Here is a 21970-nt window from a genome sequence, read left to right on the forward strand (position 1 = left end):
CTGTGTATGTAGCTCATCTAAAAACACAAAGGCCACATTAGAACTGTTGAGCTGTTTACACAAGGCACATTGGTTGTCTGTGTAGCTAATGTTATCCAGGCCTGAGTTGCACAGCTGTTTTGATTTCACAGACGCTGGTTTTGTCCCAGATCAGGTGCTTGAAATGCTGTGTTTGTTACCGTCGTGCTGAACAGAGGTATGTGCGTCCGTGTCTGTGCGTGTGCATGTGCGTGCTGGCAGGAGTGGTGTGGATTTATCGTGTGAAGCAGAGGAACCTGTCGGAGCAAATGAATGAGCGCCTGGAGCTGCTGGAGAATGACATCAGAAACGAGATTCGACAAGGTCAGTCACTGCGGGTGCTCTTCCTGCGGTTGAGCTTTGACTCAAGACCAAGGTAACGTAGCAGAACCAAGCCATTCCTCGTGGGAACTGTGTCAGGACTGGGCCTCTTTCATGCTGAAGAATGTAGCATAGTGGTTAAGGAGCAGGACTTGTAACCAAAAGGTTCCTGGTTCAATTCCCCACTGGGCCACTCTTGGGCAAGGTACTTAGCACACAATTGTCTAAGTAAATATTCAGCTGTATAAATAGTTGACATTGCAAAAACTGTAAGTTGCTCTGGATAAATGCATCTGCTAAATGCCACTAATGTAATGTAATGCTTTTGTCTCCCACCCATAACATATCGCCCCATCTGCATCCAATTTTCCAAATTTCACTGATCTGGGACTTGTTACTGTACCATACAAATACCTCTCTGGTCCCAGAGGCTGAGAGTTAGGCAGCTTCTTTTTCTGCCTGGGACCACTAAACCTAACTGGATTCATTTGGTTATTGGGTAAGTGAGTTTAGCTCCTGGTGTTGAGAAGCTGGAGCTACAGTAAAAGTCTGTTGGTGCAGCAGACTACAGTTTTCCAGACTCGGGGATGACACTAATCTTGACTGTCATTTGAGTGTGATTGTGAAAGGGGTTCAGAGGAATTAGCTCCTCTTGGGCGGAGTCGTGGTTGACTCATGAAGCAACACGAGAGTGATGACTGTTCCTTTTTACATATAGACACTCACACACACACACACACACACAGCACATTTTGACTACATTTCTCAGCAGTGTGCTTTAATAGAAACATTAATTTTACTGTCCAAAATAGATCACCCAATTAGACCCATAGTAAATACATGCCTCAGCTTATACTGAGCAAACCTATCATGAATAATGGCCACTGTATAATGTTAATGTAAAGGAAAGAGTCATATTCATTTGCATTCCTCCTTGATTTTCTTTAGGCTTTGTGGACATGCAGACAGAAAAATCAGACTTAACAGAAAACGTTGGTGCGATCCCCTTCTTAGACTACAAGCATTTTGCTTCCAGAATTTTCTTCCCTGAGGTAAGCGAGTGTGTTGTGGGTTTTATTGAGTGTATAGAGGATTGGAAACTGATTTAGTGCAGATGTAGTGTTGATGCAAAGGAGACAGAGCATTTTTTCTCCTTCTTATTTGCAGGCTGGAGCTGCGACAAGCTCTTTCCTTAAAGACCTGGGCCAGGTGAGGTCATGCCCCAGCATGCATTTGTTCAATGAATACCTGCTGCACTTTTATACTGCTGTCTTCAGTGTGATTCTTTATATACGCCTCTCACTGACTGATTTACCTGGATCTAGCACTGAATCCCACAATTTTATTTGCCTGGGGGTCTGTGAAATATCCCTGAAAATAAAGTGATGGCTCATGGAGTGTATTGTTGGCTGTTACATTTTTCTACTGGTGTCTGTTTTTCCCGCAGGACTCGGTGAAAGTGCATACAGATGAGAGCTGCCAGGCCCTGTCCCGACTGATCCAGGAACAGTTCTTCCTGACTTCCTTCATCCACACGCTGGAGGAGCAGAAAAACTTCACCATCAAGGATAAGTGAGTCAGCAACCAGTCACCACAACAGGGGGCGGAGTAACTACGGTGTGGCCCTCTCAGGTGTGATACACAGGTGGTGACTGAGATGTGGCTCACCAGGTGTGATATAGGGGCGGAATGACCAGACCACTTGTACTGTCAAGTTAACACCCATGGTTGTATGGTTTGGCTGGTTTTGTATGTGAAAATACACAGGTCTAAAAGCACATGAAACTAAAGTGGCTATTTGATAGCGAAGACAATGGAGACAGATAGCAGCTTCCCTGTTTGTGCGCATGCAGACAGTACTGCTCACAACTCTGCCTCATGTCACATTAGAGCATTCTGTAAAAGAGATCTCAAGTTTTCAGTTTCCCCACCCACTGAAGTGAACTCATCACTGCTGACTCCCTGGATGTTACAAATTACCACAGGAAATGAACACAAATTCCACAGCAGTGATTTGTTTTTTACAAGTGACCTAGGATCAGCTTTTCCATCCCCAATCCTTACCCAACCATTTAGGGTAAAATGCAAATGTAGGGGTAGGGCAGTAGGGCAGTTTTTCGAAACATGTTGCCGCCAGGGTTCTCCATAAAAAGGTATCAAATGAAGGAGTTTTCAGCTGTCTAGCTAGTTAGCTGCCCATCTTGGTAATCCAGTCAGATAGCTGAAGTAGGAAATTGCTTATTCTGGTAATCCAGTCAGACAGCTAAATGAAGCAAGTGGTATCAACTTGTAAGCAGGAACACATACTCATGTGGACCACAGGCTAGTACATTTTGCTTTGAAACAGGTTCTGTTTCCAGAGCAGAAAAAACAAGAGTTTTGCACATAATCCTGTGTTGATACCAAAAGCCAGGTCAACATATGAGGTTAGAGTGTCATTACCCTCAGGTGTGGCATAGGTGCGTAGTGACGGGACTGTTTTGACCTTCAGGTGCACTGTGGCCTCCCTGCTGACTCTGGCGCTGCACAGTGACCTTCCCTACCTCACAGAGGTGATGGAGGACCTGCTCCGTACCCTGATGGATCTGTCCAGCAATGCCCAGCCCAAACTCATGCTGCGCCGCACTGAGTCCATCGTGGAGAAGCTGCTGACCAACTGGATGTCCATTTGTCTGTATGGCTTCCTGAGGGTCAGTCTGTCTGCCTACCTGTCTGTCTCTCTCCACTTATGCTACAGATCAGTTCAACTGAGATCGCTTTGCTGCTATTACAACAAAGTGTTTGTCCTGAATTTGGGGGACAGTTAGTGGGCACTGCTGTTGAGTAAATTCTGCTGAGTCACCCTCATTGTGTTTTTTCGCAGGAGTCTGTGGGGCAGCCCCTGTACCTGTTGGTGTCTGCACTGAATCAGCAGATCTCCAAGGGCCCGGTGGACTCAGTGACGGAGAAGGCTCTGTACACTCTGAATGAAGATGGGCTGCTGTGGCAGGCTCAGGACTTCAACACCTTGGTACACAGACCACGCCCACTCCTCTGTCTTTGCCCTCTAAAACAGCACCCTGGCACACAGTCCACACCCACTCCTCTATCTTTCTCCTCCAAAAAAGCACCCTGACAAACAGACCACACTCACTCCTCTGTCTTTCTCCTCTAAAACAGCACCCTGGAACACAGTCCACACCCACTCCTCTGTCTTTCTCCTCTAAAACAGCACCCTGGCACACAGACCACGCCCACTTCTCTGTCTTCCTCCTCAATCACAGCACCCTGGTTCAGCGTTACCTCAGTTGCATAACTTCCACACATACTTCCGTTGCAGAAAGCATTCATACTCACACACGCACACAAACTCATGCAGACACAATCACCATGCAATGAGTTTTATCATAAAGCTTGCCATTCTTGTGGATAGCTCATAGATGCAGACAGTGAGCAGCAGCAGGGCTCTCAGTGCTAAGCCGCAGCAGCAGGGCTCTTAGTGGTGAGCAGCAGCAGGGCTTTCAGTGCTGAGCAGCAGCAGCAGCAGGGCTAAATCTCTCAGTCTGGCATGTAGGGGGTGAGAAGTGTGACTGGTTTTCCGCTGCATCTGCTGTCTTGTGTTTTTTCTTTATTTCCTTTTTCCGTTGTGGCACGTGCTTAGAAATGACTCTGTGTCAATAGCGCAGCTTTTGGTTAACACAGGCTATTAAAATAACCAGCCCAGTTATACTGCTCAACCTGATGATTTAACATGCATCACCAACATCAGCTCCTTCATCATCAATGCAAAATGATTTCTCAAGGTGAGGTTCTGCACAAATCTTTACATGATAAGATTTAATCTCACAACTCAGTTCTGTTGCCACAAGTAAACTCCACAAACCAAGCTCTTCTTGACTACTGAGGAAGTGACCACACTGTTTCTGTCTTGGGCAGTTGCCATTTGTAGTGAATGTGGGCTCAGAGTTCATCTCTCTCTCTCTCTGTCTTTATTGTATCGCAGTATCTGAAGTTGTCAACAGGAAGGAACAGTGATATCTTTTCATCTCACTGTCACCCTGCTTAAACAGCCTCAACTGAAATCTTTTAACAAAGAACCAACATAAGATGGCAACAGATGGCATGTTGAGAGTCAAAATGGAAATCCACCACAGCAGAGGCTTCCTGAACAACATTTCATAAAAGTGACACCTACTTAGCAAATCTCACATAAATAAAAGGGAGGGAGGACACACACAGGCTGTGTCCCAATATGAAGTCAGCTGCCTTAGTATTGGGACCCAGCCACAAATTACTTTCTACCCTTGATGTCTGAGGCACCAGCTTAGAGAACCAATTGCAGAGCACAGCAACCTGAGGGAATCAATCACACTGTTATTATAGTTCACATTACCCTTCTCAGCAAACTGATAAATAGGGTATGCCCCCTTATCTGGGTCACTGACAATTGTGTGTTGATGGTACCAAAGCACTGCTGTGGGTTTTGAACCACAGGCCTTGCAATCATTGCACAACAAAATATCTGCTTGCTGAGCTTAAGATGAAGGCCTCAACTTAATCAAACCAGTCATATTCTTGTGACTCTAGTGGGTGATGTCACCTTCTACAGTGAATGCTCACATGTTCTCTTATGTTTCTGAGCTCTGCAACAGCTACTGATTTTTACCAGAAGACAGACAGAGAGAGCGAAAGAGAGAGAAAGAGAGACCTGACTCGTGTTTTCCTGTGGGGTTTATTCAGTGAATCCTAACAAAGATGTGCAGGGGAGGGCACACCTCATCTATTGCAGTCAACAGTGAGAATGGTAAAATGCGTCCCTTTTGGTGTCACTGGCAACACAAGCTATCCTCTCTTGGATAAAAGTGTAAAACAAATGGATCATTAGTTAGTAGGTGTACTGAACATATGAGCTGAAAATATTAGGTGCAAAATATTGGCCATTTAGTCATAACCATTATTCAGAGGACTTGAACAGCACTGCTGTTTCTTTATGAAAATGACCCCTCTGTACAGGCTGTGGATCTCCACTATATTTGCTGATGTAGGCATGCATTTCTATTGGAACATGCACTAACTTGGCTGAAGTTGGTGCTATACAGTCTGTGCTTGTACGGAACAGAAGCAAGGATTTGCAGTTTGAGAACCATGTCCACTGCAGCACAAGCCTACCTGCTTGTCAGACTCACATGAAGAGGCATAACAGATGAAACAATGGAAAAAAGGCTTGAGAATTTGATGCTTGAAAACCTTTGTTCTGAGTTTTTTCAAGATGGGCACTGCTTATAAGAAAATGCATGCCCTTGAAATCCCCACATTTAACCCAAAATTAATGGCAAATAGCAGTTGCAGACTTAAGGGTATTTCCCAAAAAGTGTTAAAAACAGAAGTGGATTGTGTGCGCAGTACGACACAAGTGTTTTTTTTCTAAAGCCGTCTGTTCAGTGTGTTGTGATGCTGAGAAAAGCCTTGGTGCATTTGTGGTTTTAAGTCACAGACCTCTTCTGTCTGAGGGAAATGACTGACACACACACACACACACACACACAAATACATACACATGCAGACAGAGGTGCACACAGACACAGGCACTTATAGGCACAGGCACCTCACATACACATACATACACACACACACACACTCACACACAGACACACACACACACACACACACACACACTTCACTCCCTTGAGCAACTTTGGCTGGAGTACCCTCAGCTGAATTTCATGTGGCACGCATGCAGCATTAGTCAGACTGGTTGTCAAGAAAATGGTTTTTGTGGTGTTTTGGGCCATACAGTCAACAAGGCCACAAAACATTGAAGCCCTTGAGCCCAAATATAGACTCATTTCATTTCAGAGATGTACATAAAGAGTAAGCTTCATACGTACAGATGCTGGCACTATATATAGTTTAGGTTAAAAACACCACTTAATTTTACAAGAAGTTGTATGTCTAAGAGAGGAATCCTCTGACAGCAAGCTGGTGTGCTGCGAGGCCATAGTTTTTTTAAATCACTGGAAACTAGAAGATGTCAGGATGATTTGAATGCAGAATTTTGGCGGCATTCAAGCATGTGCTGTATTCAGAGCAAGCAGGAGGTCCCAGTGCAAAGCTTCTGTCATTTTATCTTTGATGCATTTCCCCTGTTCTTTCCTTACTACATTGGTTTTTGTGACAGCTATAAGTGACAGACATGCATAATGTAATGAGGGAAAACATCTAAATCCAAAGCCCATTCTCCCAAACTTCTCTGCACTATTAAACTTGCCATCAGAGCAGCTCATTGTAAAGTCTGTCCTCATTTCAAAGTGGTCTCCTGCACAGGGTTACTGTGGTGTGAGTTCTCAGCCCTGTCTTGGTTGCTCCATCAGAAGCTGAAGGTGTCGTATGCGGTGGTCTCCATGGGAGAGGGCAGCGCCCCCCTGGAGGTCAGTGTGCTGGACTGTGACACAGTGGAGCAGGTGAAGGAGAAGATCCTGGCAGCCTTCAGGAGCAAGTTTGGCTTCCCCTACAGTGGGAAGCTAGGGGACATTAACATCAGTAAGTGTGTCTTTTACGCTACCATTGAACAGTACCAGTCTGTTTGATTGGTGGACATTTTAACCAGTATAAGAATGAACGCACAGTATAGACATGATGGTAGAGATTAGACTGTTAGTCTAGACTGCTGTCATATAAAAAGAATTGCATATATTGTGACTCAGAATATGGCTGTCTTGAAATTGGCAGTCATTTGACTGTTGCTCCAAGCTGATGCTTTGGGATTTGTAGTAAGGTTACATGCCTAACCTTATTCAATGCACTTTTTCTAAATCACTCTGAATAATGAATAAATGTAAATGCAAATATGAGTAGAAGCACTTCTGTGGTCATACTCTTGCTCGCCTCTGTCTAGTCCAGGGGTCTAGAACTCTGTGTATACCCTCAGTTTCTCTCAAGCAAACGAGCCATATTAATCCAATCATAGTAATTTATGTATCCACGGTCATTAAGAGTGAAAATGAGAATATAAAATACATGCTCTCTAGATCTCTGCTGTATGTGTGGAGGATTTGGCATTTCTGTTTTGCCCTGGGTAATACATTCTGCAATCCGTATGTGGCTGCAGTATTGCAAAAACATTGCAACAGTATGGTGCGTTCATGTCTTCAGCTTGTGTAGCTGTGAACAGCTCTCTTTTTTTGTTGAAACTCTTCTTCGGGTTTTCGTTATTACAGCATACGAGAAGGCAGGCGGCTGTGTTCTGCTACAGGAAGTGGACAGCACTTCACAGGTTCTGGGGGAAGTGACCATGCTCAACACTCTTAGGCACTACCAGGTAAACAAGAGCACTAAAACACACAGGAAATGGAGGCACAACCCCCACTACATCCTGCAGACCTGAGCTGATGTTACAGCAGGCCACTGCCATCAGCCATGAATTTAGTGACATAGCATTGGCTCAATGGACCTCAGTAAATGTTGCAACGTATCTCTGGAAAAGAGACTTTTTACAATGGCAACTTGCTGGAATGGCCTTGGGACACTTGGAGGAATTTGTACTGGCTGTACATCTGCAGGCTGTACTTTAGGATACAACGTGCTCTGCGGCTGCAAAATCAGATCACACATACACCCCCCATCCCCAGAGCTTCATTTCAAGGCTGGCTTTTCAGCTGAAGTGCTCATGTCACAAGGCCAAATGAGGCCAGGATTAGATTAGAATAAAGCCAGGATTAGATTAAAACTTTAAACCACATGTTTAAACCACATGATACTTGTAAATCCCAATCCACAACATTGTTGTGTGATTTTTTTTGTAATTTTTAACAGTGAGAAAGCTAAGAAGGACTAAGTATGGATAGAGGGAAGGACAGAGGTGTGGAATGAGACAGACAGAAAATGTAGACATAGATAGATAGATAGATAGATAGACAGATGTAAATTATGAAGAGTTGCTCTAAATTTAGATGAAATTGAAGAGTACCTTTAGATCCATGACAAGGTTTTGGGGTTTTTGCAGGTTCCTGATGGAGCACCGGTCAAAGTCACCCTCAAAGAAGCCCATGCCCCTTTGAGCAGCCAAGTCAGCTTGAAGGGTGAGTTTTGCAGCACAAACCACTGCTTTAAAGCTGCTCCTAGAAAAGAAAACTATTAGCAACTGAACTACTTTAGACAATCTGCCTTTTCTTCCAAAGTCATTAAAGAATGGAATAAGCTCCCCGCCATCTGAAAACCTGCACAGTCTTCCATATTTTCTCTCTTAAAAAATGGATATTAAGTAACCAGTCTTGTCAGCATTAATTCGACATTCTGATGACCTGATTTTATAACTTTGGATATATGTATGTAATATTTTGATATCTATATTCTGTCATGTGTTTATTCCTATGAAGTGTGTTATTGTGTGTCTGTGTATGTGTGTGTGTGTGTGTGTGCGTGTGCCTGCATGGGTATGAATAGGATGTTGGCCTATTTGTAGTGGTTATGTTTTGTTTTGTGTTTTATTGTTTCCTTCACCTGCCCAGGGACTGCAGATGGAAGTTAGCTAGTAGCTAAATCTGGTATAAACCATCTTTCCTTTTTTTTGAGGTTAATGTATTTTGTACATGGTCCCTGATATAAATAAACTTAATAAATAAATAAATAGACCCATATGTCTCACTTGTGAAGACATTTGAACAAATAACTTTCTATATCCTTTCCACCCCGGAAGTACAACTTGACCCTATGCAGTTTGTTTATAGACTGCAGAGGCATGGAAGACACAGACAGACTCAGACTCATTGCAGATAAGATTGCAAGGCATCTCAGGGCAACTAACACATAAACAGGAGCTTTGTTTGGGATTTCTCATCAGCATTTAAAACCATGCTGTTTCAATAAATAGTAAACATATCAACCATTTTCATGTAGAGAATCAATTTGCATTGTGGATTGTAGATTGTAAATTAGTCACTGTGCAACAGTACATTAAAATGTATTTTAATCAGACATAACAGATAAGTAACGCGTATTAGTATTTTGCCAATTCCCTGCACCAGTGCCTGAAGACATAGTCATGCAAATACTCGCTTAATAAGAAATGAACTATACAAGGATATGACCCAATATGAATAATGTGTAATAAGGACATCTTAATAAGTCTTAAATTACTAAATCAGGCTTAATCAGTCCTAGAGTATTAAATAAGGCTTATTCAGCCTTATTTGTTCTAAGGTTTGTTCAGCCCTAGAATACCAAGTAATGCTTATTCAGTACTAGAGTACTAAGCAAGGCTTATTCAGTCCTAGAACACTAAGGAAGGTTTATTCAGTCCTAGAAGACACTTGCTTGCTTCCTTCCAGAAGACCTAACCTGCACCAAGGTGTAAAACAAAGAGAATTTGTCAATCAAAATGTGGCACCTTTACTCTCCCGGTGCTAATCTCATAGCTTCTCATACAAAAACTTGTCAAATCCACTTATGGGAAATCTAGATATTTGTGCATAATGTTTAGTTCTTGCATCACATATGTACTTTTGTAATCCCAAATGTAATAGACTCTGGTGGGATAAATATAGCATGTTTTTGATAGATCAGGATATGCTCAACATCTCATTAATGTGTACCTTATGCATTAACGCAAGCTTGAAAACATGTGAATATGGACAGTGGTGGATTTGGGTATGGGGGACATGGGCAGCCGCCCAGAGCGGCATCTTGCCCGGGGTGGCACGGGGCGCCTGCACAAAAAAAATTGGAATGGTGACATTTGCGCAGTCGGTTTTCTATCACTCATTTGCATGTCACATCAATGATATCATGTCACCATGTGGGTGTCACAAACATGTCTAGGCTCAGGAGTGTGAACAAAAGGGGTGAGACGGCACTGTGGGCAAAAAAAATGGCGAGACAAGGCCTGGTATATTTTAAAGTATTTATTCTACAAAGAAGACAACTAGGCTTGCAAAGTCCACAACCAATGCCGGCTGTAAGCAGGTCAATTAACAACAAGGCATTGGTCCCGGAAAGCAAGCCTCGCGTCTCAGGCCGTCAACTCAGACTCTCATTCTGAGTACACACAGGGACGTAACAGTAGGTCAATTAACCTTGTCGGAGTGGGCGCCCTGATTCTAGTTTGTGAGCTAGGCAGGCTACTGCCTGGGAAGGTCTCCCAATCAGAAGTACGAGATGGGAAGGGGGTGGGGGTAGGTTGACCTCAGGTCTCCCCACTGGAAGCCCGAGGTAGGGGGAGTGGGGGAATCTATTGAATAGCGCACACTTCATAAAATCGGTCAGTTTTACTAAGTGCAATTAGTAAAATCGGTCACACTACCAAATGCTATCAAATAAACCACAATTCATTCATAATACTGTGAATATATAGTTTCACAGACATATTGTTGCATATACATACATATTTGTTTCTGCTTTGTGCAAAATCGTTAAGAATAATATTAAACCAGTCTGCATACCACCAAGGTGAATTGGTTTAGTCTTGACTCTTGGTTAACAGTGTTGGGGGATGGGTAATGTATTAATGCGCGAGTGCCCAATCAACACAAATGGATAAGAAAAGGTTTAAGCCATCAGGTGCCCAGTTTAGGAAAAAGAGGAGAGAAGAAGAGGAGAAACGCGCAAAAGATAAAGGTATTTAGCTATGTGTCATCTCTTGCCCAGGGCGCCATACAAGCTAGAACCGCCACTGAACTGACACTCACTGCTGTTGTACCCTTGACCAAGGTCTTTAAACTGAATTGCCTCAGGACATTACCCACCTGTAAACTGGATAAATTGTAAAACCATGTGAGTCTTCCTGGCGAGGGCATCGGCTCAGTAAACAGAGACATTTAGAAACTGAAAATGAATAAAACGAATAAAAATAGAGCTTTGAGATCATGGCAAGAGCCTGCTGTGGTTAAGCTGCAGAGTGGCTCCAGATAACTTTGACTTAGATAGCTTTGGTTGTTCTCTCACTGCCTATTCTTGGAAAGAAGAAGTGTTCCGTTTTAGCTATTGCGGTCACTGTCGCCGGAGGCTCATTTGTAAGATTGACAGTGTTTTGAATTTGCAATATCTGTAGATTGAAACATTTAATAGCAGAATTTTGCAACTAAACAGTGGAAAAAAACTGATGAGAGTCTGAGTAACCCTCTTCACTGTATTTGTGTGTTGCAGATGATAAGAACTTCTCCATCAAGTACTTCCATTTGGTAAGGCGCGCCATGGTTTTGGTCAATGAATCGGCATGTGTTGGCTGTATGATGCATTTCGTCACAGGTCGATCATGATGTGATGGTGCATTTTTGTCCCAGATCGATCCTGATATTGACCATGACCTGAGGAAGCACCCAGAGAGGAAGAAGCTGAAGCTGAAGGAGGTCTATCTGACAAAACTGCTGTCCACCAAGGTACGAGGTTTAAACTCTTCACCATGGCTCCCTGGTGACTCTGTGGTAAGACGTTCACTTTGAGCATGTGATGAGCTCTATGGCTCGGGTTCGATCCAAGCCGCATCATCAGCCAACAATGACTGGGAAGCCTGCGGTAGAAGAACAAATCTGCTTTGTACTGTTGGGGTTTAAGGGTTGTCAGGGAAAGGACCCAGGCACAGACAAAACAGGCAGTAAAAGAGATCCTTTAATAACAGATCCAAGCACACAGGCAAAGTCGTAATGAAAACCAGTTCAAAATCATTAACCAAAAAATCCATAGGGAAAACACGGTATCAAAAACGGCAGGCAAAAAGGGAGAATCAGGAACAGGCAAAAAACCAAACAGATGAAAACCAACAACCGGCGAGAACAACACAGGAATAAGGCTGAGACGATCAGGCAGACAAAGGAAACAGCAGGGTATATTCAAGGGCTGGTGATGAGAGAACCGGGAACAGGTGTGCAGGATGGGCTTCAGGTGGTGGGTGTGGCAGCAGGGCAGATAGGCAGGACAGGAGGTGGGGCGATGGCTGAAAACAAAACAAAAGCATATGCATGGGAAAACACAAACAAAAGACACACCCACACTGACAGAAAGGGAGAAACCTGCCGCTCAGGCTGGAGTACTGACATGGGGTGGGTATGTTAGCCAGGGATCCCATGCTGCACCCTGTAGGGCATTTGGATGCCTACAAGTTGCTCAGGTCGCATCAGGAAGATGCACTTTTCTTGCATATGGTGTTTGCTTCCTGTTTCAGTGTGGGACTTCAGGTGCGTCTTCCTGATGCCATCTGAACAACTTGTAGTCACATGTAGGCATGAAGTCTTACCTTACATACTTGAGACTGCCCACTGCAGTAGAAAAAGAAACTAAGGCCGGAACAGCATGAAGATTAATCAAGGGGGAAATGCAAAGTTGGAGAGATAACGCAAAAAAATACAGAAAAGATTAAATCACCACAATGAGGCATGTATGAAACATGGGGACCATGCATAAGAGATGTTAAGCAAAGTGATAAAGATGGGTCCATCCTCTCGGTCATGGTAAGCGGTGCATCTGAGGAGGTCCATGATGACGGTATTCTCAGCCTGTTTCACAGAGAGGCTCGACTGTCTGCTGCTCCCCCAGGTGGCCGTTCACTCCTTTGTGGAGAACCTTTTCAGGACGATTTGGGGCACGGCCAACAGCAGAGTCCCACCTGCTGTCAAATACTTCTTTGACTTCCTGGACACCCAGGCCGAAAACAAGAAGATCACCGACCCGGACGTGCTGCACATCTGGAAGACCAACAGGTACCTGCTGCAAGCTGCTGTGGAATCCCTGGCACGCTGCCACTAATCTGTCACACCCTCAGTGGCAGGTTCATGTGCTGAAAAGCATGCAGGTCCTCTCCTGTCTCTGATCCTCTCCTGGTCCTCCACCTTCCCAGCCTGCCCCTGCGCTTCTGGGTCAACATTCTGAAGAACCCCCAGTTTGTGTTTGACATGGAGAAGACGCCCCAGCTGGACAGCTGCCTGTCTGTCATTGCACAGGCCTTCATGGACTCCTTCTCCCTGGCTGAAAACCAGCTGGGCAAGGTGACTCTTATTGGCTTATCTAAAATCCTCATGTCAGCGTACAGTAGGACAGAGTCATTTAATATAGGATTGGACCCAGTGGCAGAACTAGAGTTTTATACATGGGGTGGCCAAGGCTACTTCAGGGGGTCCATAGACCATGACAGAAAATTGTGTATAACCCTAACCTGGCATCTAAGGAGCATGAATGAATCCTATGATTGCTCATTAGAGGTAGAAGTGATAATTCACTTAACCCTGAGCTGTACTATTTACCCCACATTACCTAAACACTTGTATACTGTAACTTACGACACTGTACTTTATATGCGTGGCGTGTATTACTAGCACAGATGTAAACATAACAACTTTCATAAAAGATGTTCAGGAAACCTAAACCCGACGCTAAACCTTAAAACTAACTTCAAAATAGTGCTTTCGCCGCAGGTCTGACTGCCACCCTAAAATTTCATTTCAGTTTGATGCTGATTGACATCTCATTTCACCTCTAGTTGAAAGAACCATTTATCTTGACATCAGGCAGCGCCTTTTTCAAATTGAGGACGAGGAAGAGAGAATATTGCCATTACCAAGTCTTTCTGCCACTCCGCGTATTGTTACTTCACGTGCATAACCCCAGTCAAGTCATGACAGTAGCAGTAGATCCAATCGAACCGCTATAACCAATCCCTCTTTAGACTGAGGTATAGGACCACCCACTCAATTAACATACAGACACAGAAATACAGAAATAAATAAATGTAGAAATGTAGAAAAACGTAAATAAATAAATAAATAAATAAATGTAGAAATGTAGAAAACCATAGGCTAAATGTAGAAATGAATAAATGTAGAAATACACAAATAAATAAATGTAGAAATGCATATATAAATAAATGTAAAAATACAGAAATAGCCTTTTTCATTACCAAAATGTATTTATTTATGCTTATGTCATTTTTTTTCGCAACTCTGTCTAGTAACGTCATGATGACTCATTGGATGGAGACTGATCGGAGTAGAGAGAAGCGTGTCATTACCCATTGTCATTTTTGATAGGAGATGGTGTTTATGACATGTGAGACGTCAGACAACGCTATCAGTAGACGCTATTTTGGAACATTAAGCCACGTTAAGCCTTTTCCTTATAATGGGCGTCAATGGAGAGGAAAACGCTTAATGTGAAATAACGTCCATACCCATAGGATTTCGGTTTAGATTTTTTTACAGGTGGAATTGTTTATGACAAGAGATATCCGAGAGAAATTTGGTGATCATTGATCGCTGTTTTGGAACATTAAGACAGGTTAAGTGTTTTAGAATGTCCGCGAAAGCCTTGGCGCTTGATCAAGACGCTTGGTCAAATTCAAGGCGGAATTTGTTGGCGAAATTAAAGTGACAAGGACACCAATGGATATTCTGGTTATATGTGGACAGGTTTCTACAAATATTTTTATTTTATTACAGCTTTTTTTTTTGAAAGCTGTAAGCTACACGTTTGGGTGCCTGGATTCCAGTTGTTTCTGCGAATTGCAGTCTTTGCAATTGCAATCTTCAGCTTTCGGCAGTCTGTAATAAGATAGCTCCGATTTCCTGTTGAATCTATTTGTACAGTCAATCGCACAACAGCTCTTTCCCATTTTATATGTGTTTTTTGTGTTTTGGCGGCATTCAAGCTGAACACTAACTGCCTGTCTTTCTGCCACTCAATGGGTGTAACCCGCAGTGACTCCGCCCTAATGTGACGTCACGTGAATTTTCCCCACACTGATTTTGGGATAGAAAAGGGACACTGAGGGAGTCCAATCAGACTTAGATCCTCTATATATCTGGCCTTCGGACAGAAGGATATTGAAATAGTCTGGTGTTGACATTTTACGTTAAAGCTGTTTCAAGACACGGTGTGCCGCAATTTCCCATTCTCTCCCTTTCAACTTTGCGGAATGTTTCCTCCCATGAGGGGCGTGGTTTTCCCTCCGATGACGCGTTGCGCTCTGTCTCTAGAAGGTGGCGATAACGCCCCTAAAAGCTGTTTACCAACGTCTGATAAACAACGGAAGAAGAGCAAAGCTGAACAAAACTACAAATAGGTTTATCACGTGAAAGCAGCCTTACGTTGTCGGGGTTTTTGCTGTGTGGTTGGCTGCTGTTGTTGTTATAGGAAAGCTATAGGATTTTTAATGCATGATTCGGCTGCCGGTGTCCATTGCTTTTAAGTATTGTACAGTAAGTAATTGAGGCAGTTAAAATACTGAACTAAATATTGATCAAATATTTTGGACGGTTTTGTGTGCGTTTTGGCGCTTTTTGAACAGTTTTTGGGCTGGAAACCACCAGCTGCATCTGGCAACACTGTTTGCAACAAGATGTTGCAGACAGTTACAGGATTGATACAGAATTATTTAGGTAAAGGAAATCCCATTAGACAGGAAGCCCCATCACAAATGACATGAAAGAAATCCAACACCATGATAGCTTGCTGAAGCCAGGGAAAAGTAATATTTCTAGAGCATGTGATATCAGGAGCAGGAAATCCTTTGTCTTTTACAAAATCATTACTAGTCAGACCACCTCTGTCAGTTCTGCATAAATATCCCATATAGTTAGTAAGTGATGTTAGATCAGGTTTCCAAAGCAGTTGTCAGAGAGTTGTCTGGTTAACATACATACTGGATGGAAGGGGCTTTGTAATAGCCAAGTGAAGATGCTGTGTGTTTGCAGAGCAGAATAGCCATAGACTGGTATTTGAACAGAGCTTGCTTGCAGGCTGGCTATACTTTACATGTCAATGTTGCCCAACAATTGTCATGGAAATATGTCTGCATGGTGTTAGCAACCTCAGACATCTTAAGGCCGGGGGTGTTGTCTCGCATGTCTCAGATTGTACTGTTCAGTGTTTCATTAGGCCTCTGCAGACCTCTGAACATGCAGGCATTCATCCCACTCTACTGAATGTTGCTTTAGCTGTTGTTGGTTCATGCAGAGATTTCTAGGGCAAATCCTAGCCCACATTGCCCACAGAATATTAGCCAGTGGTGATGAAAGAATGTGATAATGAGACACTACAATGACACATTTGATACCCTCACAGGAAGAGGACCTTTATGAGGTAATTATCTCATGATCATGCTTTTTATGGCAAAATTTCTGAAATTAAAATGAATTATATTTTGTTGTTTTGGAGATTTTAATCATTTGGCCAAACACCCTTCTGACTGCACTTGCTAAGGCATACCAAAAAATGGACCCCTAAAATCATTACTTTCAATTTCTTATAAATAGTTGCTGGTAAAAGCATTATCTTGAAATTATTACCACAAATAACAGCAGAAGACTGTAGTAAATATGTCCATCCATATTAGTAGAGTGCTGGTTGTACCCATGCTTGCTAACTAACTAGCTAGCTCAGAAAAAAGCTGGTGAGAGAAATCACAACAGCTTTTGCTCACAATAAGTTAAATGTCAAGCTCATAAACCAAGAGTTGAGCTTGCAGTTGTCTGAATACCAGCCACCACACAATGCAAATTATTCCATTCCGATGAGCTCATATTTCCACTGATGGAATTAGACTGGATTGCGTCTGGCCAGAGTGGATGGATTTCCATTACAAGTCATACCCCTTGAAAGACCAGAGGGGAAGTTCAGAACTCCATTTTGCTTTAACCCAGACACTGACCTGTGATCACTGATTGAACAGCTTGCAGGAGAATGAAATCCAGAAAGTTCCAATATGTTGAGGGGCTAAGAAAATGGTGATTGGTCTAATTAACCCCTCTGTTCATAAAGAGTGTAGTCCATTAACCTCAAACTTGGTATGATTTGACACCGGATTACACATGACATGCTAATGGGAGATTTCAGTTCCCTATTTCACTTTTGGCTCATTTTTTAACTGGAACCTGCACTGTCTGTGACTTCCAGCACGCGCCCACCAACAAGCTCCTCTACGCCAAAGACATCCCACAATACAAGCAGGAAGTGAAGGCCTACTACAAGCAAGTGAGGGACATGCTAGGTTTCACTGGCCCAGAGTTCAAGGTCTTCCTTCAAGAGGAATCAAAGGTACCATTCCTGTCCAGAAGGAGGCTGGCAGACACAGATAGGGACAATCACAGCATCAACCCTCTGTCCCCGAGGACAGTAGAAAGACCATGTTGCGCTGGTGGTGTCACACATGGCTACTTGCTAGTTTCACTTTGACACGGCACACCCACCCCCCCTTACTGGTGAGAAGCAGTAATTCAGAAACTATATACTTTATCTGGCAAGTTGAGGCCTTCCTTTTGAGAAAGGGTTTTTTTGCCTTCCTGTTGAGAAATGTTTTATTTTGCTTTTTCATTTACTTTAAGTGTGAACTTAGCGGTGTGAATTTTCATCCTCTCAAGGAAAATGACTGAAATGTAAAAGGGAAGTTGAGGGAAACAGATGGTGAGAGGTTTTCTGTTGGACATTTTTTGTTAACTTTTCAGAAACACGAGAACGAATTCAACGAATCAGCAGCACTCCGTGAAATCTACAGATACATGCAGCGGTACTTCACTGAGGTAAGCAGCACAGGGTCACCACTCCTGAGTCACCCCCAGCACCTGTGAAACACAATCTTTCTTGCTGTGACAACACAAGCCACACCGGAGTGGGAGATGGGAGATCAGCTGCGTCCTTATCTGCCTGGAGATGAAACATGTGCTGCACACCCACAGAAATGGTGCAGAGGCACTGAAACTCACCACTGACCTCACTGGGATGAGACAGCAACCTACCATTAGGCTTCTGCATGAAGGCTGAAAACAGATGACTGCAACTTTCACTTCCCTTGTGGAAATTTGACAACTGTTCAAGTTTCAACTCCCTTTCCTTCACTCTGAAAGAAAGGGTGTTGCAAATATATGCTCAAAATTCCACAATTTCCCAAGAAAGAACTGTTTTGTACTGGGTTATCTGGCCGTAAACATTTTCATCGGGAAACATTTTCAGCAATGCATCATATATGTAACATGGTGATAAACTACTTGTATGTTTATGTAGGAAGTACTAATCAATTATTTATGCAATTATTTAGTGTTGCAGCTGCAGAGCTTAATAATCGGATTCTGTTCAGGAGTAGTCTACATATGTGTTTCACTGTTACTTGGATGATTTGGACACACTCATTACACAGGGCATCAGACAGCAGATGTGTTTGTCCTTTCAAAATCATGTTCGTATCACTCAGTTAAAAACAAACGTCAAGGTCACACTCATAGGTACAGTAGAGTGAATAGAACAGCACAGTAGAATGTCATGTGCCATAGCCTGGAGACCTTGAGCAACTCCAAGGTTTTCACTGGGCTGATTATTTGTTACATAAACATCAGAGCCATTGGATGAAAGTTAGACCTGGAATGTAGAGCATTTTGAATTTGAATGATTGGTGATCTCAGCAGTTCCACAGTATTTATAGTGGTTTGAGCCAGCTAAATAATAAGCAGTCTTCCTGCTAATGAATATTCACAAGAGCCTACCTTCACAGGATCCCCTTTGGTTTAAAAACACAGAGGCAGATGTCTCTGGAAGCACAGACTGATCATTTAGCTGGTGAACAGGTGGCCTCTGCTGGTACTCTTCAAGCAAATCTACTTCTGGTGTTTTTTTTTTTTTTTCGACTCACAGATCCAGGAGAAGCTGGAACAGAATGGTGCCTCTAGTGACCTGAAGGAGCAACTGCAGAAGGTCAAGGACCTGTTCAACAGCCACAAGAGCTGTTCTTGGGATTGACCGGACTCCCTCCCCACCCTGGACAGTTGTTCTGTAGGCTGTTCTCCCTCCGTATGCTCAGCTCCAGCTCCAATTACTGTTCCTGTTGCATTCATGGCAGAAAAGGCACAGGGTCAGCTCTTAAGGAATGCCCCCCTTCCCACGATGACTGTCTGTTGGCGTTTATCACAAGAGGAATGCTCCGGGGGATTCTTTTGAGTGAAGGACTAACATAGCCACAAACACCAGCCATGCACTTGTACTTTTTTTGCTTGTAGCTTTGACATTAATATGCTTTTATACAATGCTGATTAACCATAACCAAGCTCTCACACGTTGCCTTTATGGAGACATTAATCATGGTACTCCACCACACAAACCCCAGTACAAGGGTGTGTTCAGAGTCAATTTAAGAAAAATTGAACATGGTCCTTTACTGTGGCACACCTACACCAGTCATTGCCTATTCAAGACTTGTTAGAATTACCAATCATCAGACATATTGGCCCACTACGAAAGATAGCACACCATGCCCCAATGCACTAGTGCTGCTGAAGAAGCCCCATGACTCCATTTTTGTGCATAGTCCACTGGTGGCCTTGTTTTAGTGTGTGGGAAGGAGCTGCATAACCACTGGGTTTTACCTGGGCTGAATTTGGTCTGATTTCTACACAATCAGATGATGCCCAGGCATTCGCCTATTCAGGATTCCAGTCTATCGCAGGGCCGCTTCCGACAATCCATCTTTGTTAATGCCTTAAAAACACACAGCGGAACAGGAAAAATAAGTCTGACAAACTGAGAAACACATCAGCAAGACAATGCTGTATTGCCTCTGTGGCCTTAGTGCGGAATCTGTTCCAAATTCCCTCTGGTTCCTTTTGCAAAGAGGGCATTGGAATGTCTTTTTTTCAGCTGTGTATTGTATGCAGTGCTGCAGTAAAAAAAAAACCCAATGCTGTAGCACAATCGCATATTTTGGACGTACCTCCACGTTGTTTATCTAGAAGATATCCTTCATCTTCCACTGAACACAGACCACAGTACCACCAGTTTCTGTCTGAGGTGATTTGCTGTATTTTATATTAAAACATGTAAAGTTGTTATACACTGCTTTTATTTACTTCCACATTCACAATATGCACCGATGAAGTCTGAAGTTTAGCTGTGAATTTTTTATAAAACCATGACACTTGTTACTTGTTAACTTGTTAATGTTTCACTTCAGAGTCAGGTAGCTTTTGCCCTTCTTTCTGATTGTCAGTTGCTTTGCTGCATTTTAAGGAAGTACTGCCAGCAATTTGTCAGCTGTTATTGTTGATCCTGTTTTCAGATCTGTATTTTTACATGTGTAATGAGATAAGTTTCATTAATTGACTATCGTTGTTCAGCAATTATCGTGGCTGCTCTCTCTGAATAAGTGCTTTTACGCAATCTCTTGCATCATGACGAGCGACATCATGACAGGTTTCTTAATTAACTTACAGCTGACAAAATCCACTCTTTGAGAAGTCTTCAGTTTATGAGAAATTGGGTTCTTGAGATACACACCTACACTTTTACATACAAGTTGAAAAGTATCCATCCAAAATAAATCATAATACAAAAAAGTTTACTTCTGTACAATGCAAGTAAAGAAATACACAGCACATGTACAAAGAAGTAAAAAAAACTGTGCACAATGTGGTCAATTACCGTGCTAACAGCTCAACTGGCTAGCAATGTGAGTAACCTAGCCTCCTGTGCTGGTGAGGCTCAATAATAACAGAAGGTAGTGACAGCCACAGCCTGATGAACAATGAACAATAGAGGAGCTGTTCCTGCTGGTAAGTCATGACATGATGTTAAAAAGTCTCCTCTTAAAGACACAGTGTGCTGTGCTTAACTGCCACAATGGCTGGTGTTGGTAAAACCGTGCAAAAGTCAAACAGGGTAAGGGCCTTCTGGATCGATTTCCTTCCTGCTGCAGCATGAAATACAAAGTCTACAGTCTTTTCAAATGCATTCCAGGGTTTTTTGATTTTAAATCAGTCAACATAGATTATTCTGGAAGAGCCAAGCTCAAAACTGAGAACTCTGTGGAGCAATACAAATAGTGTGTAAATACAGGACACGGTCATATTTTAACCAGCCACAAATTTTTAAATGAATAGAAAAAAATACAGTAGATGCTTATGCAACATTTTACATGGGGTTGCAGCTATCCAATTAATCCAAATCAAACTTTAGTTGACAAATAATCCCATTTTTTCAGGTTCAACTGTCTGATGCCTATGATCTAAAACACAGACTGTTTTAGATCACACAAAGAGTGAATCTTCTGAAAGCATTCAGAGAATTTGCTATTGTGCCCATGAACAAATCTTCCCCAAGCTATGTATATTCAGAAGATTCACACAAAGAATGAATCTTCTGAAAGCATTCAGAGAATTTGCTATTGTGCCCATGAACAAGTCTTCCCCAAGCTATGTACATCCAATCCTTGAAGTTCAATACTTTTCCTTATGTATTGTTCTGTCACAGCTGGTAGCTACGCTCACTATAAGGACTATGCTCAGCGTCCTCTCATTTCTCCACTCGAGTTTCCACAACCAAGGCCATGTTCTGCCAATTTAGACCAAACAGCTTGAAACTTCTGGAAAAGATGTACCGATTATCTATTTTCGATGGATTTTCCCATAATAATGGTCATTCTGATAAGACTGAGCTGAAAAGCCTATTTTTGTCAGATGGAGATGCAAATCTGCCTATTTATCAGGTGAATTTCCAACATAATTTCACCACAAGCGTCAACCAGACAAGACAGTGTCTGTGGTAGCAGCCTAAGAGGTCAGGAAACATGGATAAAACAAGATATTGCAATCATGAAATATTATCTCAACGTAGCTATAAAAGTATACTGGTCCCTGTCTACCGTTAGCCAGCCCGCAGCTGGTTGGCTATTGCTTGTTGTAGCCCTCATAGC

At 42.8% G+C, this 21970-nt stretch overlaps 1 protein-coding gene across 1 annotated transcript in view; it reads left to right on the forward strand.

Annotated features, from left to right (window-relative positions):
• The window catches only part of plxnc1 (plexin C1), a 30973-nt gene extending 10361 nt beyond the window's left edge, over positions 1-20612 (forward strand). Inside the window, exons 16-31 of the mRNA XM_036518351.1 lie at positions 241-342; positions 1288-1391; positions 1507-1548; positions 1787-1911; positions 2831-3029; positions 3203-3349; positions 6690-6858; positions 7536-7636; positions 8321-8396; positions 11458-11492; positions 11595-11690; positions 12844-13007; positions 13145-13292; positions 17194-17334; positions 17742-17816; positions 18922-20612. Of these exons, the coding sequence (XP_036374244.1) occupies positions 241-342; positions 1288-1391; positions 1507-1548; positions 1787-1911; positions 2831-3029; positions 3203-3349; positions 6690-6858; positions 7536-7636; positions 8321-8396; positions 11458-11492; positions 11595-11690; positions 12844-13007; positions 13145-13292; positions 17194-17334; positions 17742-17816; positions 18922-19026 (1829 nt within the window). The 3' untranslated portion in view covers positions 19027-20612. The remainder of the gene's footprint in view (positions 1-240; positions 343-1287; positions 1392-1506; positions 1549-1786; positions 1912-2830; positions 3030-3202; positions 3350-6689; positions 6859-7535; positions 7637-8320; positions 8397-11457; positions 11493-11594; positions 11691-12843; positions 13008-13144; positions 13293-17193; positions 17335-17741; positions 17817-18921) is intronic.
• Positions 20613-21970: the final 1358 nt, after the last annotated feature.

Source organism: Megalops cyprinoides, chromosome 23, assembly GCF_013368585.1.
Source record: "Megalops cyprinoides isolate fMegCyp1 chromosome 23, fMegCyp1.pri, whole genome shotgun sequence".
Classification (NCBI taxonomy): domain Eukaryota; kingdom Metazoa; phylum Chordata; class Actinopteri; order Elopiformes; family Megalopidae; genus Megalops; species Megalops cyprinoides.